This window comes from Rhinoraja longicauda, chromosome 36 (genome assembly GCF_053455715.1).
Source record: "Rhinoraja longicauda isolate Sanriku21f chromosome 36, sRhiLon1.1, whole genome shotgun sequence".
Taxonomy (NCBI): Eukaryota; Metazoa; Chordata; class Chondrichthyes; order Rajiformes; family Arhynchobatidae; genus Rhinoraja; species Rhinoraja longicauda.
Window position 1 is genome coordinate 984,060 of NC_135988.1, and position 19,831 is coordinate 1,003,890.

Here is a 19,831-nt window from a genome sequence, read left to right on the forward strand (position 1 = left end):
GTTTGTACGCACCGTCAGGATTGGCTATTTTTTAATTTCGTTGTACTCGTTGCAATGACAATAAATGAATATTATTATTATTATTAGATGCAGAGCACAAGATGCAGGAGTCATCTGGCCCTTGAGTCTCCTTCACCAGCAGATTACTGCCAATGTCAGCTGCTGTCCCAGGCATCCATTGGTTGTGTAAGTGGAAGTGCCTGTGGTGAATGATGTGTTCTCCTCTGCTCTCCAGGCTAGAAAGTTCTAACGATTTAACTCACTCTGTGTGAAGAAACCCTTGTCATCTCAGACTGATATTTTTAAAAACTTGATGCTTGGAAGGCACAAGATGGTGCCAGGAGCGTGGTGACACTTTGTGCAATGCCTCAGAAGAAACCTACTATTTCTTACCATACAATCATTGCTCTCTTGTACCAATAGAAACATAGAAAATAGGTGCTGGAGGAGGCCATTTGGTCCTTCGAGCCAGCACCGCCATTCATTGTGATCATGGCTGATCATCTACAATCAGTAACCTGTGCCTGCCTTCTCCCCGTATCCCTTGATTACACTGGACACTAGAGCTCTATCTAACTCTCTTTTAAATTCATCCAGTGAATTTGCCTCCACTGCCTTCTGTGGCAGAGAATTCCACAAATTCACAACTCTCTGGGTGAAAAAGTTTCTTCTCACCTCAGTTTTAAATGGCCTCCCCTTTATTCTTAGAATGTCCCCCCTGGTTCTGGATTCCCCCAACATTGGGAAAGTTTTTCCTGCATCTAGCTTATCTAGTCCTTTTATGATTTTTTTATTGGTCTCTTTAATCTTTATTGCTTTTATGCACACACAAATAAAACACACATATAACAACAAAACTTACAACAGTTCAGTTCACAATTAATGATGCAGTATACAGAACTATTTTCTAATTAAAACATTTTCCAATAACTTACAGTATTGTCAATAAAATTATACAGTGTTTATGTTTTTATTTCTATACCTAATCCATTTTTCCTATTTTTTTGTTGTAATATTCTCTCAGTTGGAGGTATCTAAACAAGTCTTGGTTCCGAAGTGCAAATCTGTCCTTCAAATCTTGAAAACTTCTTAGGTCTCCATTTTCAGTAACAGTACAAAATAGAGTCATTCCTTTTTTCATCCACTCTTTAAATGTTGAGTCATACATCCCTGGTATAAATTCACTATCCAAAGCTATCCATCTTAACACTTTTTGTCCTTTATTCAATTTAAGTTGTCTGGTTTATGATTTATGTATAATTGTGCCTATGTATGGCATGATTTTACTGGACTGCATGCAAAACAAAGCATCTCACTGCATCTAGGTGCACGTGACCATTCATATTAACAATTGAAATGGCCTATTTCTCAATCTGAGCCCATCTCAGTGGCATTTGAGAAACATGTTATAAATGCAACACCACTTGCCTTTGTGGCTGGACGTCGGCAGCGCAGAAGGTGAGGATGTCGATGGCAGTGAGCCGCGTCTGCTTGCGGGAAGGGACAAACACAATCACCGGCTTCTTGGGCGAGTGCTTCATGATGGCGTGGTAGACGGGTTTTGACATGGAGAGCAGGCGGGTCTGGGTGTGGCTGACATTGAATCCCTGCACAGAATTAAAGATTCAAACATGGCGTATCCTCCACGCACACAGTCAAGCTCTTTACCTCCAGCAACTGCTGCACTCTGAATGGGCAGAGATCTCACAGGGCACTGCTTTGTTCAAGTCCCCACTCTTTACTGAGAGTCAACAACAGTGAACCAAACAGCACCCTCCCCTCCTTCCTGAGGAACATACACCTTCCAGCAGGGATAGCTGCAGACTCTGCATGTCTGGTTGGTTTCCTCTTCCTTCATCAGCGATACGGAGAACAAGTACAGTAGCCCTAACCCTCACATCTGCTTTTCAAACTAAACTAAGTCAGCAATGACCTTGGGAAAGAACCAGGTCTCAAGAGGACATATCCCCTCCGCCCCTACCTCCCTCCCCCTCCACCTGTGTTCCTTCCTCTGGCTTTACATTCAAGCCTCTTCTATTCGAGTCTCATTCTTTTTGTCTTTTCATCTCTGGCCTTTGTCCAACCATCTGCCAATCGAAGACCCTCCTTACCTGCATCCACCTATTTTTCCCACCCCCTCCTCTATTCCAGCTTTTTCGTTCACCCCACCACAGTCAGTCTGAAGAAGGGACCCGACCCAAAATACCACCTATCCATGTCCTCCAGAGATGCTGCCTGATCCACTGAGTAGCTCCAGCACTTTGTACACACCTGGGCTATAGAGTTCAGTTCGTCAGAGCTACATTCCACGGAAAGTGGTTGCAGGGATGAGAAAAACCCAGGGGAACAAGGTTGCAAATATGCACTGAGGTCTCAGTGGACAAGGATTGGAGGATCCTCTGCTGATACATGAGGTAATAATCAGGGGAGTGGGTGGGCAAGATGAATTATCTTCTAATTCCTTGTGTTATAACCAAATAATGTTAATTTCTGAAGCTTTAGGAAATTGTGCAAAGTCTTGACAACTTATGAAGTTTAGAGGCCGCTCGGCCCTCCTGCGACGTACCTGGATGTGCAGCTCCAGGGGAACTGGCCGCACGTTGGGATGGAAGTTGAACGTTGCCGTGGTGCTACAGCCAAGCCAATGCGCCACATCTTTTGCATTAGACAACGACGAGCTTAACGCCACAATCCTAATTGGCCGCTCAATTTGCGAGGAGATGTATCGCATTCGGGAACAGATAACTTCCAGAACGGGCTGAAAACGGAGATAATGAATAAAGGATATCAGTCACAGCTTTGCAGAGGGGAAAGCATATTACTACTTATCAAATCACAATTTAAGCATTATAGCCAATTACCAACTTAAATGGTATACACATATTGTGATTCAATTGTAATTGGAATTAATTTATCAGCTAAGTATGTAAAAACATTCAAAAAATTTGATTTGCCATAGAGTCATACCAAAAAAAGCAACAAGACACATAACTACATAAAAATTAACATACACATCCACCACAGCGCACTGTGATGGAAGGCAATAATGTATTATCTTCTTCCCTCCTTTTCTCCCGCAGTCGGGGTAGTCGAACCATCCGCAGTCGGGGTGATCGAAGCTCCCGCAACCAGCGACCATAACTCTCAAGTCGGGCGATCGAAGCTCCCGCAATCGAAGTTCCCACAGTTGGAGCTCCCTGACAAAGGGATCCCAAGCTCCACAAAGTTAAGTCTGCAGGCTCCCGCGGTTGGAGCTCCCGAAGTCAATTCACAGCAAAGGGACCGGCAGCTCCATGATGTTAGGTCGCAGTGCGGACGGAGATATGATACAGAAAAAGTTGCATCTCCGTCAAGGAAAGAGATTAAAAAGTCGTCGTCCCCACATAATATAAAAGTAGATACACGAAAACATACATTTAACAACAAACTAAAAACACCAAGAAAAGGACGAGACAGACTGTTGGCGAGGCTGCTATTGTATGGCCCTACCCGGTTAATGCCATTCAGCAGCAGTCTTGCGCAATTTTGATCTATTCGTTAACAGCAATAGGCAGTAATAGACGGATATAGAGGGATATTATTTCACCAGCTACTGAAAATCAAGCAAACACTTTAACTCCATTTTTCTCTCACAAGAGATGCTGACTGGGTATTTTCGGAACTCTACTTCCAATTTCCAGCATCTGACTCTGACTGTTCTCTCAATCCTCTGTCCTTCATCTCCTATTAACAGGCCAGCTGCCTTGAATAAACCCTCACCACCTTCTCTCAGTTGGCACCGCTCACTTCAGCTTCCCTCCACCAATACGCTCCCAACCTCCGAAACATCTCTGACTTAAAACAACCTTGATTTTTAACTTTTCACTAGACCAAGTGGACCCGTTGGGCCCAAATCTCTCCTGCATTGGTGCAGCACCCTCTCCTCCCCCCTCCCCTCCCACTACCTCCCTCCCTCCCTAGAAGATAGATTTAAACTTAAAAATGTGAATAACTTTAAAAACATAACACCGATTTCAATGAAACTACTTCCATTAGAGCACCAAAAGGACGACGGTGAGTAAGATGGGCCTAACATTGTCGCGCAATCATGTACCATTTTGGCAGTAGTTCAGGAACAAACAAACAAGAGTTTGAGTATATAGATAACAATTTGGGTCACACAGGCCAAGCAACTGGTAGAGCTGCTGCCTCACAGCTCCAGTGGCCTGGGTTTAATGCTGACTTCCTGAATGCTGTTAGCACATCCCGTGGCTGTGTGGGTTTCCTCCGGGTGCACTGGTTACCTCCCATATTCCAAGTAAAAGATGGTTTATAGGTTAACTAACCAATTTTAAACAGCCCTGGTCACATGAGGGGTAGAATCTCGAGGGAAATCAGAGGAATATGGGGACAGTCCAACTTGGATTAGTGTAAAGGTGTGGACCTGGGCCATAGGGCTACTTTCTGTGCTGTACTATTGTCCTAGTTTGCATGATAGCTCAGCCTAGTGATATGTTAACTGTGGAGAAACTCAGCGGGTCAAGCAGCAACATTGGAGGACATGGATAGGCACATTTCGGGTCGGGCCCCTTCAGATTCTGAAGAAGGATCCCGACCCAAAATGTCACCTATTTATTTTCTCCAGTGTTGGTGCCTGACCCACTGCATTACTCCAGCACTTTGTGTCTTATTTCTGTAAGCCAACATTTACAGTTCCTTGTGCATAGTGTCGTGTCGTACAGCACAGAAACAGGTCCTTTGGACAATCTTGCCCATGCTCATCGAGACGCCCCATTTACACTAGTCCCACCTGCACGCGTTTGGCCCATATTCCTCTAACCCTTTCCCATCCATGTACCTGTCCAAATGACTTTTAAATGTTGTACCTGCCTCAACCACCCCCATTGGCAACTCATTCCATGCACCCACCACCCTCTGTAGGAAAACGTTGCCCCCCAGGTTCCTATTAAATCGTTCACCTCACATTATTAAAGCAATGTCCTCAGGTTCATGATTCCCCGACTCAGGGTAGAAGACTGGGCATTTACCCTATCTTTTCCCCTCGTGATTTTTTTACACCAGGTAGGTCATCCCTCATCCTCCTGCACTACAAGGTATAAAGTCCTAACCTGCCCAATCTCTCCCTATAGTTCAGGCCCTGAATGTCAGCAACATCATTGTGCCTGACATGCTAACTTTGTTGCTCACCACAGATGCTGACTGATGAGCTGAGTATACACAATATACTTCAGATTGCACCTGCAGACTTTGCTTTTTGTCCTGTTAACTTACCCCATTCTCTCCACCAATCAGGTGAACCTCATCCACAATAAAGAGGTTTACGTTCTGGACATTCTTCCTCTGCTTCCACCGTCGGGACAGGATGTCCCATTTCTCCGGAGTGCTGATGATGATGTTCCCTTTGCCCAGCAGTTTGAGATCTGTGCTTGTCTCCCCAGTTAGCAGCACCACCTTCTTGCCCAGTTTTTGCTGGAACTTCTCGTACCAGTCTGCAAAAACCTGAGGAGGCAGAATCATTGTGAGGTTACAGGGCAGCTGAGAGCCATTTGCAAGGATGATCCAGCCGGTCCCACAGCCCCACCCTCATGCTGCTGGATGTTAACAGGAGCGCAGGAGGATGAGGGGTGATCTTATAGAGGTGTATAAGATCATGAGAGGAATAAATCTGGTAGATACACATTCTCTTGCCCAGAGTAGGCGAATCAAGGACCAGAGGACATAGGTTTAAGGTGAAACGTAGAAAATAGGTGCTGGAGGAGGCCATTTGGCCCTTCGAGCCAGCACCACTGTTCATTGTGATCATGGCTGATCGTCCCCAATCAATAACCCGTGCATGCCTTCTCCCCATATCATATCATATCATATCATATATATACAGCCGGAAACAGGCCTTTTCGGCCCTCCAAGTCCGTGCCGCCCAGCGATCCCCGTACATTAACACTATCCTACACCCACTAGGGACAATTTTTACATTTACCCAGCCAATTAACCCACATACCTGTACGTCTTTGGAGTGTGGGAGGAAACCGAAGATCTCGGAGAAAACCCACGCAGGTCACGGGGAGAACGTACAAACTCCTTACAGTGCAGCACCCGTAGTCAGGATCGAACCTGAGTCTCCGGCGCTGCATTCGCTGTAAAGCAGCAACTCTACCATCCCTTGATTCCACTTGCCCCTAGAGCTCTATCTAACTCTCTTTTAAATTCATCCAGTGAATTGACCTCCATTGTCCTCTGTGTCAGAGAATTCCACAACTTCACAACTCTCTGGGTGAAAAAGTTTTTTCCTCACCTCAGTTTTAAATGGCCTCCCCTTTATTCTAAGACTGTGGCCCCTGGTTCTGGATTCGCCCAATATTGGGAACATTTTTCCTGCATCGAGCTTGTCCAGTCCTTTTATAATTTTATATGTTTCTATGAGATCCCCTCTCATCCTTCTAAACTCCAGTGAATACAAGCCTAGTCTTTTCAATCTTTCCTCATATGACAGTCCCGCCATCCCAGGGATCAATCTCGTGAACCTATGTTGCACTGCCTCAATTACCAGGATGTCCTTCCTCAAATTAGGAGACCAAAACTGTACACAATACTCCAGATGTAGTCTTACCAGGGCCCTATACAACTGCAGAAGAACCTCTTTACTCCTATACTGAAATCCTCGTGTTATGAAGGCCAACATTCCATTAGCTTTCTTCACTGCCTGCTGTACCTGCACGCCAACTTTCAGTGACTGGTGTACAAGAACACCCAGGTCTCGCTGCACCTCCCCCTTACCTAACCTAACATCATTGAGATAATAATCTGCCTCCTTGTTTTTGCCGCCAAAGTGGATAACCTCACATTAAACCACATTATACTGTATCTGCCACGCATCTGCCCACTCACTCAACCTGTCCAGGTCTGCAACCTCCTAACATCCTCTTCACAGTTTGCACTGCCACTCAGCTTTGTGTCATCCGCAAACTTGCTAGTGTTGCTTCTAATTCCCTCTTCCAAATCATTAATCTATATGGTAAACAGTTGCGGCCCCAACACCGAGCCTTGCGGCACTCCACTCGCCACTGCCTGCCATTCTGAAAAGGACACGTTTACTCCTACTCTTTGCTTCATGTCTGCCAACCAATTTTCTATCCATGTCAACACCCTACCCCCAATACCACGTGTTCTAATTTTAGTCACCAATCTCCCGTGCGGGACCTTATCAAAGGCTTTCTGAAAGTCTCGATACACTACATCCACTGGCTCCCCTTCATCCATTTTACTTGTCACATCCTCAAAAAATTCCAGAAGATTAGTCAAGCATGATTTCCCTTTCATAAATCCATGCTGACTTGGACCACTCCTTTTACTGCTATCCAAATGTGCCGTTATTACCTCTTTAAAATTGACTCCAGTATCTTCCCCACCACCGATGTCAGGCTAACTGGTCTATAATTCCCCGTTTTCTCTTGCTCCTTTCTTGAAAAGTGGGATAACATTAGCTACCCTCCAATCCACAGGAACTGATCCTGAATCTATTGAACATTGGAAAATTATCATCAATGCGTCCACGATTTCTTGAGCCACCTCCTTGAGTACCCTGGGGGTGCAGACCATCAGGCCTTGGGGATTTATCGGCCTTCAGTCCCATCAGTCTACCCAATACTATTTCGCGCCCAATGAAAATGTCTTTCAGTTCCTCTACCCCCCTAGATCCTCTGTCCTCCAGTACATCTGGGAGATTGTTTGTGTTTTCCTTAGTGAGGACAGATCCGAAGTACCTGTTCAACTCTTCTGCCATTTCCTTGTTACCCATAATAATTTCACCCGTGTCTGCCTTCAAGGGACCCACATTTGAAATTGCTACTCTTTTTCTCTTAACATATCTAAAGAAGCTTTTATTGTCCTTCTTTATATTCTTGGCCAGCTTCCCCTCGTACTTCATCTTTTCAGCCCGTATTGCCCGTTTTGTCCTATGAAAGTTTCCCAAACCTCTGGCTTCCGGCTACTCTTTGCTGTGTTATACATCCTTTCTTTTTGTTTTATTCCATCCCTAACATCTCTTGTCGGCCACGGTTGCCTCCTACTCCCCTTAGAATCTATCTTCCTTTTTGGAATGAAATGATCTTCTGGATTATGGCCCAGAAATTCCTGCCATTGCTGTTCCACCATCATTCCTGCTAGGATCCCTTTTCAGTCTACCATGGCCAGCTCCTCTCTCATGCCTTCATAGTCCCCTTTGTTCAACTGCATTACTGACACTTCCGATTTAACCTTCTCCTTCTCAAATTGTAGATTAAAACTACCCCTCCTGTGTCCCAAGGAGTAAAGTCCCTCGAGCTCAGGCCTCAAGTCCTGACAACAATCTTGTGTATTTTCTCTGCACTCTCCAATTAATTGACATATTTTGGACAGCAGTATGACCCAAACAGAACACAATACTCCAAGTGTGGCCTCACCAACACGACAACTGATTTGCCAGCACTACTCTCCCAACACTAATCACTTGTTGCAACAAAAAAAAAATCCTCATGTTCTTTTTCGGTTTCTCTCCTCCATTCTTTGTCCCCAAGTTGTTGTTCCCTCTTTGTTTCTTTATTATTCAAAACAAATCCCAGTGCATGCTTCTCTGGTCCCAGGAGAAAAAATCCAGTTTCACCAATCTATCCACACAATTATGCATCCTTATCCCTGGAATCAATAGACAATAGGTGCAGGAGTAGGCCATTCGGCCCTTCAAGCCAATGTGATTCTATGTGATCATGGCTGATCATTCACAATCAGTACCCGTTCCTGCCTTCTCCCCATATCCCTTGACTCTGCTATCTCTAATTCTCTCTTGAAAGCATCTAGAGAATTGGCCTCCACTGCCTTCTGAGGCAGACAATTCCACAGAATTACAACTCTCTGACTGAAAAGGTTTTTCCTCATCTCCGTTCTAAATGGCCTACTCCTTATTTTTAAACTGTGGCCCCTGGTTCTGGACTCCCCCAACATTGGGAACATGTTTCCTGCCTCTAACGTGTCCAATCCCTTCATAATCTTATATGTTTCAATAAGATCCCCCCCTCATCCCTCTAAATTCCAGCGTACACAAACCTAGTCGCTCCAGTCGTTCAACATATGACAGTCCCACCATTCCGGGAATTAACCCAGTGAACCTACACTGCACACCCTCAATAGCAAGAATCATTCCAGTGAATCTTCTTGGATGCATTTTAAAGCCAAATATCTTTCCTAAAATTGGACGTACTACTCCAGCTTTCTGAGTATTCAATACCACACTCTTCATGGTGACATATTTACTATTAATATTTATCAATACACATGCAAGAGACAGCAGATGCTGGAATCTTTTTAAAAAACTGCTGGAGGAACTCAGCAGGTATCTGTAGAAAGGGACAGCCTATTGGCGCTGCGGTAGAGTTGCTGCCTTACAGCACCAGAGTCCCAGGTTCGATCCTGACTACGGATGCTGTCTGTACTGAGTTTGTACGTTCTCCCTGTGACTGTGTGGGTTTTCTCCAGGTGCCAGTTTCCTCCCACATTCCAAAGACGCACAGGCTTGTGGGTTAATTGGCTTCGGTAAAAAATTGTCCCTAGTGTGTAGGACAGTGTTGGTGTACAGGGAGATCGCTCGTCAGCGTGGACGGTGGGTCGAAGGGCCTGTTTCCGCTCTGTATCTCTAAAGTCTAAATGGACAGACACTGTTTCGGATGGGAATGGTCATCTGTTCATTTCCCTCCACGGATACTGCCTGGCCCACTGAGTTCCTCCAGAATAGAAGGGTCCCGACCTGAAACGTTATCCATCCATGTCTTGGAGTGATGCTGCCTGACCCGTTGAGCTACTCTAGCACTTTGTGATTTTTGCTTGAGTTCGTCCAGCATTTGTTTTTTGAGGAAGAAGGCAATATTCAAGCTGCACTTCACCAACACATTCCCCAATTTCCCTGAGCGTTCCTGACAGACCAAATAGTGACCAAAATCACTGATCCTCTATTTAGCAAGGCCTGGGAACTGGAAGGACTTTAATGAACAATGCACAAATATGGCTGTCAATGTAATCTGGAAATCCATTGAGCCCTTCTCTCCAGGTCTCCTTGCTGAGGAACCATTGAGGGACAGGAAGACACTTGGCTGCAGGGAACAAGGCGGCTCGGCTCATTAGAATTACCCCACCCCACTTCCTTTGCCACATTTTGAACCCGGAACATTGAGCTGAACTGCAGCAAATTAATTTCTTCCGTGGTTGAGTTACGGCAGCAGAATGAGGCCTGCCTTTGTCATTTAATTCAAGGAAAAACTGTTGAAATGCACGCTCCAAATTGTAAAGAGATCGGTTTCCAAGAATAGATCAAACAGCATTTTTAAATCACAGCACACGTTTGTTGATTTTGTATGACCCTGCTACAATCCCTTCATCTGCGGTAGATGGTTTTACCTGCTCAGCAAGAGCCTCCATTGGAGTAATGTACACACAGCGCCCTTCAGTGTTCTGCAAAAGCATTCGCAGGATAGCAAACTCCGCACAAATAGTCTTCCCACTGCCCGTGGGTGCCCCGACAAACACATTGTCGTCACTGTTATAAACGGCATTGAAGACTGGAAATAGATAAAGAAATAGTTTACAGCAGAGATTTCACGACCACTGGCTGCAAATTAAAGTTAACAAAACATTAAGAAAATCACATAGTCATCAGTTAAACACTGCCTCTCACCACAAAGGAGATACAGCAAGTGGATAGGTAGGGATGGATTTGAGGGATATGTTACAAACGCAAGCATATCACACTAGTTTAGTTGGGGCATCTTGGTGGGCATAGACGTGTTGAGTTGAAGGGCCAGATTCTGTGCTGTCTGACAATGTGGAAGTGCAGATTTACACACACCATCCTCAATTTCAGCCGTTGCAATGAGGACTATTCCAAATATCAGGAGATATTATTTAGTAAACATTTCATAAAGTACTTTATAATCTAGAGGGTTATGATGCATTCCTCCCACTGCAGAATGAACAGTGACAGGTGTCAGGTTATGAGAAGGCAGGAGAATGGGGTTAGGAGGGAAAGATAGATCAGCCATGATTGAATGGCGGAGTAGACTTGATGGGCCGAATGACCTAATTCTACTATTCCTTCTGACCTTATGGTCGTATGGATTCAGAACTGGCTAGGCACAGAATGCTGGAGTAACTTAGTGGGACAGGCAGCATCTGGAGAGAAAGAATGGGTGACGTTTCGGGTCAAGACCTTTCATCAGACTGAGATACAGGGGAGGCGGAGGGGGAGATACAGAGATAAGGAAGTGTAAGGTACGAGACATCAAAGGGGGTGGAGATCAAGGAAAAAGTAGAATAGATCATTGTTAGTTAGAAGAAGGTAAGAACGAAGCAAACAGAGATAAAATGTAATCAGGGACAGTCTGACTGGTGGGAGAACTGGGAAGGGGGAGGGATGGAGAGAGAGGGAAAGCAAGGGTTACTTGAAGGTAGAGATCAATATTCATACCTCCTGGGTGTCAGCTGCCCAACCAAAATATGAGGTGCTGTTCCTCCAATTTGCGCTGTGCCTCACTCTGACATTGGAGGAGGCCCAGGACAGAAAGGTCAGTGTGGGAATGGGAGGGGAGTTAATGTGTTTAGCAACCGGGCGATCAGGTAGGTTTAGACAGGTTTCAGCAAAACGATCGCCGAGCCTGTGCCCAAGTTGATATATAGTCCACACCTGGAACAGCGGATACAGTAGATGAGGTTGGAGGAGGTGGAAGTGAACCTCTGCCTCACCTGGAGACTGTTGGGGTCCTTGGACGGATTCGAGGGAGGAGGTATACACAGGTGGTGTATCTCCTGCGGTTTTTGGGGAAAGTACCTGGGGAGGGTGTGAAGGGACGAGTTAACCAGGGAATTACGGAGGGAACGGTCTCTGTGGAAAGGGGTGGAGATGGGAAGATGTGGCTCGTGGTGGGATCCGGTTGGAGGTGGCGAAAATGTCGGAGGATTATGTGCTGTATGCGACAGCTGATGGGGTGAAAGGTGAGGACGAGGGGGACTCTGTCCCTGTTGTGACAAAGGGGAGGGGGAGCAAGAGTCGAGTTGTAAGATATCGAGGAGAATCTAGTGAGGGGAACCCTTGTTCCTTAAAGAATGAAGACCTCAGATGTCCTGCTATGGAACACTTCATCTTGGGCACAGATGCGGTGTAGCCGGAGGAATCAGAACTGGTTTACTGGTATAAAACAGAGGGCTGTGGTGGAAGGGCAATATTCAGGCAGTTTTGCAGATTAATCACCTTCGGTAAAATTGTAAAGGTGTGTATAGGATAATGCTAGTGTTCGCTGATTGGCATGAACTTGGTGGTCCGAAGGGCTGTTTCCGCACTACAATCTTTAAAGTCTAAAGTGATTCCAGCTTTGCAGGAAATGGGGTTAACATCTTTTGGCAGGAAATGACAATAGACAATAGGTGCAGGAGGAGGCCATTCGGCCCTTCGAGCCAGCATCACCATTCAATGTGATCATAGCTGATCATTCTCAATCAGTACCCCGTTCCTGCCTTCTCCCCATACCCCCTGACTCCACTATCGTTAAGAGCTCTATCAAGCTCTCGCTTGAATGCATTCAGTGAGATTGGCCTCCACTGCCTTCTGAGGAAGAGAATTGCACAGATTTACAACTCTCTGCCTGAAAAAGTTTTTCCTCAACTCCGTTCTAAATGGCCTACCCCTTACTCTTAAACTGTGGCCCCTGGTTCTGGACTCCCCCAACATTGGGAACATGCTTCCTGTCTCTAACGTGTCCAACCCCTTAATAATCTTATATGTTTCGATAAGATCCCCTCTCATCCTAAATTCCAGTGCCTAGTCGCTCCAGTCTTTCAACATATGACAGTCCCGCCATGCCGGGAATTAACCTAGTAAACCTACGCTGCACTCCCTCAATAGCAAGAATATCCTTCCTCAAATTTGGAGACCAAAACTGCACACAGTACTCTAGGAGCGGTCTCACTAGGGCCCTGTACAACTGTAGAAGGACCTCTTTGCTCTTATACTCAACGCCTCTTGTTATGAAGGCCAACATTCCATTGGCTTTCTTCACTGCCTGCTGTACCTGCATGCTTCCTTTCAGTGACTGATGCACTAGGACATCCAGATCTCGTTGTACGTTCCCTTTTCCTAACTTGACACCATTCAGATAATACTCTGCCTTCCTATTCTTACCACCAAAGTGGATAACCTCACACTTATCCACATTAAACTGCATCTGCCATGCATCCGCCCACTCACACAACCTGTCCAAGTCACCCTGCAACCTCATAGCATCTTCCTCACAGTTCACACTACCACCCAGCTTTGTATCGTCTGCAAATTTGCTAATGGTACTTTTAATCCCTTCATCCAAGTCATTAATGTATATTGTAAATAGCTGCGGTCCCAGCACCGAGCCTTGCGGTACCCCACTAGTCACTGCCTGCCATTCTGAAAGGGACCCATTTATCCCCACTCTTTGCTTTCTGTCTGCCAACCAATTTTCTATCCATGTCAGTACCCTACCCCCAATACCATGTGCACTAATTTTGCCCACTAATCTCCTATGTGGGACCTTGTTGAAGGCTTTCTGAAAGTCGAGGTACACCACATCCACCGGCTCTCCCCAGTCAATTTTCCTAGTTACATCCTCAAAAAATTCCAGATTGGTCAAGCATGATTTCCCCTTCGTAAATCCATGCTGACTCGGAACAATCCTGTTACTGCTATCCAAATGCTCAGCAATTCCGTCTTTTATAATTGACTCCAGCATCTTCCCCACCACAGATGTCAGACTAACTGGTCTATAATTACCCGTTTTCTCTCTCCCTCCTTTCTTAAAAAGTGGGATAACATTAGCTACCCTCCAATCCACAGGAACTGATCCTGAATCTATAGAACATTGGAAAATGATCACCAATGCGTCCACAATTTCCTCCTTAAGTACCCTGGGATGCAGACCATCAGGCCCTGGGGATTTATCAGCCTTCAGTCCCATCAGTCTACCCAACACCATTTCCTGCCTAATGTGTATCTCCTTCAGTTCCTCCGTCACCCGAGGATCTCTGGCCACTAGAACATCTGGGAGATTGTTTGTATCTTCCTTAGTGACCTTGAAAACCACTCATCAATTACTCGTTTGGATGCTGGTGACGGCCAATGAATCCTGTGAAAGGACATTTAAAATGTGATGATCTTTTACAGAACAGGGAAATTAATCAAATTTAACTACCCCAGCTGTAAATTTACGGCCTGCCTAAATAGTAAGTGCCTACTGCAGCAGTTTTAAAATTCAAGTAGCGCAGTACTCCACATGACACCTTCCTGATGTAAGTAATCAATGAATTATACCGTACCTTGTGTCTGGATTGGGTTGAAGAATGGGAACTTATCCTGATAGAGGTGTTCAAAGGCACTGTTTCGCAAAGCTGACACAGGCAATGGCTGCAAGTCCAGCAGCTCAGTGGGAGGAGGATACTTCTCTGGAAGAATCAGATGTCGGAATGACACTGGAAGTTGAGTCTCGCAGGCTGCAAGGGAAGTAACAGGAGGGTCTGTCAATGGGATTTTCAAAACGAAGCATAATGAGAACAAGGGATGATTAAAGAAAACTGAATGAAACAACATAGACTTTAGCAAGGCTTTTACAAAATCCCGCATGTAAGCTTAGCCAGACATTTACGACACAAGCAATCAGCTTGCCAACAAAATCGGCTTTGTGATTCGAAGGCTGGAGACGAGTTGTTGAGGGGTGATTTTCTGACTGTAAGTCTGTAGCCAGCGGTGTACCACAGGGATCAGCGTTGTGACCTTGTCGTTTGTCATATATACAAATTAATTTGATGATAACGTGGGTGGACTGATTAGTAAGCTTGCAGACAACACAAAAATTGGCAGAGTAGTAGATACTGAGGGATGTGAAAGGATATGGAGGTATATAGATCTGACAGAAAGTTTGGTGGAGTGATAGCAGATGGAATTTAATCCAGACATGTGTGAGCTATTGCAATTTGGGATGTCAAACACAGTGGCCATTGTGGCGCAACGGTAGAGTTGCTGCCTTACAGCGAATGTAGCGCCGGAGACTCAGGTTCGATCCTGACTACGGGCGCCGTCTGTACGGAGTTTGTACGTTCTCCCCATGACCTGCGTGGGTTTTCTCCGAGATCTTCGGTTTCCTCCCACACTCCAAAGACGTACAGGTATGTAGGTTAATTGGCTGGGCAAATGTAAAAATTGTCCCTAGTGGGTGTAGGATAGTGTTAGTGTGCGGGGATCGCTGGGCGGCGCGGACCTGGTGGGCCGAAGGGCCTGTTTCTGCGCTGTATCTCTTAAAAAAAAACATATACGGTAAATAGCAGGAACCTCAGGAGTGTTGCTGAACACTCATGCACCGAGATAGTGTTGCAATGTTATAGCATTACAGTGACAGGGAAATTACAGATGAAAAAAGAGCAAGGCCACAATGGGGTAGGTTGGGAGATTGGGACTACACCTTAGTTTATCAGAGTTCAGTAGTCGGAGTGGGGAAGAAGTTGTTCCTGAATCTGGTGGTGCATGCTTTCAAGCTTTTGTATCTTCTGCATGATGAGAGAGGGAAGAGGGAACGGCCTCTGATTCTATAAAGTGGGATGTCTTTAAAAGTGTGCTGACAAGAATACAGGGCATGTATGTTCCTGAGTGAATGGCAAGGCAAGTGAGCAAAGATAACAAGAGAAATGTTAAGGTCAAAAATAAGGAGGAGGCATGGGACAGGTAAAGGCAGCTGGGTTTGTGTATCCTTGGAGGAGTTTTGGAAACTGAGGAACACGCTAAAGGAGGAAATCAGGGCAAAAGAGGGGGCAGGATATAGCTCTGTCAGATATATTAAGGATAATACAGAGATTTCATAAGCACATTAAGGGAAAAAAGGGGAACTGGAGAGAGAATATGGCCCCTCAGGAATAAAAGCAGCCATCTCTGTATGGAGAGGGGCAAGGTCCTCAATGAGTATTCTCCTCTGTGTTTACTGTGAAGTAAGACACGAGGACCAGGGAACTTGGGAGTAGTCAATGGAAGTGTCTTGAGGGCAGGCAGTATTACGGTCACGGGGGTGCCTAATGACACAACGCATTTAAATAGATGAAGAAGGGTCTTGACCCGAAACGTCATGCGTTCACTCTCTCCTAGATGCTGCCTGACCTGCTGAGTTACTCCAGCATTTTGTGATACCTTAGATAGATGAAGGTTGATTAGGAATAGTCAGCACGATTTTGTACATGGGAGATCGTGTCTCACAAATCTGTTTGCGTTTTTTTGAAGACGTAACCAAAAAGGTTGATGAGGTTGGAGCTATAGATGCTGTCTAGTGTGTAGGAAGGAACTGCAGATGCTGGTTTAACTGTAGACACAAAAAGCTGGAGTAACTCAGCGCGACTGGCAGCATCTCTGTCTCGATCCAAAACATTACCCATTCCTTCTCTGTCCCGCTGAGTTACTCCAGCTTTTTGTGTCTATCTGTAGATGTTGTCTATATGGATCTCAGCAAGGCATTTGACAAGGCTCCACATGGTAGGCTGCTCTGGAGGGTTAGATCGCATGGGATCCAAGGGGAGGTAGCCGACTGGATAGAAAATTGGCTTTATGGAAGAAAGCAGGGTGATAGTGGAAGGATTTTTGGACTGGCGGTCTGTGACTGGTGGTGTGCCTCAGGGTTCGGTACAAGGCCCGTGGTTTATATTCAATGATTTGGATAAGAACATACAAGGCATGATTAGTAAGTTTGTTCTGACACATGATTAGTAAGTTTGCAGATGACACTAAAGTGGGTGATATTGTAGATAGGAAGATGGTCATCTAAGGTCACAGCAGGATCTTGATCAGTTGGGCAGAGGAATGCTTAATCGGGTTTAATTGCAGATAAATGCGAGGTGCTGCATTCTGGGAAGTTCAACCAAGGCACGACCTTCACAGGGCTCGTGTTGTAGAGCAGAGGGATCCAACAGTGCAGGTACACAGTGCATTGAAAGTGGATTCGCAGGTGGATAGGCTGGTCAAGAAGATTTTCAGCACAGTGGCCTTCAACAGTCAATGTTTTGAGTATAGAAGTTAGGATGTTATGTTTCAGCAATACAAGGCACTAATAAGCCACAGATGGAGTACTGTGTTCAGTTTTGGTCACCTTGCTATAGGAAAGATATTAAATTGGAACGAATGCAGAGAAGATTTACGAAGATGTTGGCAGGACCTAAGGGCCTGAGCAATCTGGAGAGTTGGACAGGCTCAGACTATTCTTGTAAGCATGAGAGGTGATCTAATCGAAGTGTATAAGATCATGAGGGGAATAGATAGGGTAGATGCACAGAGTAAGGGAATCACAAAACCAGAGGGCATAGGTTTATGATGAGAGTGGAAAGATTTAATAGGACCCTGAGGGGTAATTTTTTCACACACAGGGTGGTGAGTATATGGAATGAGCTGCCGGAGGAGGTGGTTGAGGCAGGTACTATAACAACATTTAAAATACATAGGACAGGTATAGAGGGATATGGGCCGAACGTGGACAGGTGGGACTAGTGTAGATGGGGTACCTTGGTCGGCGTGGGCAAGTTGAGCCGAAGGGCTTGTGTCCATCCTGTATGACTCTGACTATGAATAGACTATATATTTATAAGGAAAGGTTGGATAGGCTGGTTATATTTTCACTGGATAGTGGGAAGCTGAGGAGTGACCTTTTGGATTTTAATAAAAATTAAGGGTATATAGTTAAGAGTCTGTTTCCTAGGGTAAGAGAATCTAAAACCAAAGGGCATAGATTTAAGATAAGAGGGAAGAAATCTAAAAGACATGCAAGCGGCAGGTTTTTCATACAGATGGTGATGAATATCTGGAATAAGCTATAAAGTGGTAAAGGCGGGTACAATTACGTTTAGATTAGATTAGAGATACAGCACAGAAACAGGCCCTTCGGCCCACCGAGTCCGCGCCGACCAGTGATCCTCCCACACACACTTGGGATAATTTACAATTACACCAAACCAATTAACCTGGAGTGTTGGAGGAAAACCGGAGGTCCCAGAGAAAACCCCACAAGTCACTGGGAAAATGTACAAACTCCGTACAGACAAGCTCCCAGTCAGGATTGAACCCAGGTGTCTGGCTCTGTAAGGCAGCAACTCTACAATCACGCCACCCAACCAGACGTGCCACTTTAAAAGACATTTGGACAGATTCTTTGAATAGGAAAGGATAGAGGGATACAGATTATTGATTAGTGTAGGTAGTCATCACAGTCAGCATGGCCGAATTGGGCTGAAGGGCCATTTCTATACTGTAAATTTTGACTCGAAGATAACTTCCCAGCAGTGACAAAGAGACCATTGTTAAATTTGGCCCTACTAAAACCAGTTGGCTAACTTCAATCTATAAATGACGACAGCAGAATCTGGGGCTTGCCGTTGATGTTTGCCGGTTACATGGAGAAGCACACATTTCCGCCCGCTGTTTGCAATGCAAGTTTACTCACAGAGCCAGCAATCGGACACAACTCTGATGAAATACTGTGGAGGGAGAGGCTCAAAGACGGGCACAAAGAACATGACCAGATGCTCATCCTGTGCATATTTTGACTTCAGAAGGAAGTACTCATTGTGTAGAATAACTTCACTGTCCACATCCTCAACGAGGATCCAGAATGCTTCTGAGGATCCGTGAATCTGTAGCAAAAGAGAAACAAGAAAGATGTCATCAACAATTACCAACTCTTTTGTTTAAAGATCAGAAATCCTGTCACAAGATTCCCCACCTTCAGTTGCTAGATAGGAACTTTAAAATATTAAATGAGTTTACAATTAGAACATAGAACAATACAGCACAGGAACAGACCCATCGGTCCACAATGTCTGGGCCAAACATGATGCCAAGACAATCTCTTACCTGCTTGCACATGTTGTGCAATCCCTCCATTCCCTGCAGATCAGGTACCAAATGTGTCTTAAACACCACTATCAAATCTGACCACACCACCACCCGTGGCAGCACGTTTCAGGCACTCACCACTATGTATACACAACTTGCCCTGTGCATCTCCTTGCAATTTTTCCCCCCTCACCTTAACGTCATGCCCTTAGCACTTAGGTGTACAGCGTCACTTGGACATTTAGGGTGGAAAAGAAATCCTATTGACAATATTTTCAATTGAATTTTCTTCTAGAGGGGAGCGTAACTCACTCTACCTTCTCATCCCACTGGAAGTCAGGCGTGATGGTGAGTTCCACTTTCAGCGTTGAGCGTGTGATTGGCTGAATGTGGACGGAGAGCTCAAGTTTCGGGAATTGGTGAATGTACTTGTGGATTGTCTTGCCCATCTTTGGCATTCGGATCAACTCACCTGGTTGGAAAAAAAGGTGGAAGTAATCAATTGGTGAGCAAACCTTAGAGCACATCCAAACCTTAAAGTTAAGAATGTTTATTGTCAAATGTTTCAAAACAGAAGAATGAAAATTTTATCTTACAACTTTCAACTGAAAATATCAAGGCCTATGTCACCCCATAGTGGCAAATACAAGTAGATGATCTTCAACCAGGTCCTGCTGCCATGGCAGAACAGCCTTAACCGTAACACAAGGACAGCCCATCACCAACACAATCATATTGCAAACCAGTGAACCTACAGTCTGAATGGAAGATAAAATCCCACACAGTCATTAATGCAAAGTTCTTACCAATTTCATTATGATTCAAGTCGTACAGTCGCTCAAATGGGAAATTTTTCTTTTCAATTTTCTTGATGACTTCCTCTGGCAGCTTCCTGAACTGTCGCAGAGGCGACATTGACTGCCACCTGCCGGA

General features: G+C 45.1%; 1 protein-coding gene across 1 annotated transcript in view; it reads right to left on the reverse strand.

The window, feature by feature from the left end:
• The window catches only part of snrnp200 (small nuclear ribonucleoprotein 200 (U5)), a 90,785-nt gene that overhangs the window by 26,236 nt on the left and 44,718 nt on the right, over positions 1–19,831 (reverse strand). Inside the window, exons 26-33 of the mRNA XM_078429177.1 lie at positions 19,705–19,823; positions 19,216–19,370; positions 18,507–18,696; positions 14,359–14,532; positions 10,423–10,583; positions 5,272–5,499; positions 2,567–2,758; positions 1,429–1,607 (exon numbers count right to left, since the gene is read on the reverse strand). Of these exons, the coding sequence (XP_078285303.1) occupies positions 1,429–1,607; positions 2,567–2,758; positions 5,272–5,499; positions 10,423–10,583; positions 14,359–14,532; positions 18,507–18,696; positions 19,216–19,370; positions 19,705–19,823 (1,398 nt within the window). The remainder of the gene's footprint in view (positions 1–1,428; positions 1,608–2,566; positions 2,759–5,271; positions 5,500–10,422; positions 10,584–14,358; positions 14,533–18,506; positions 18,697–19,215; positions 19,371–19,704; positions 19,824–19,831) is intronic.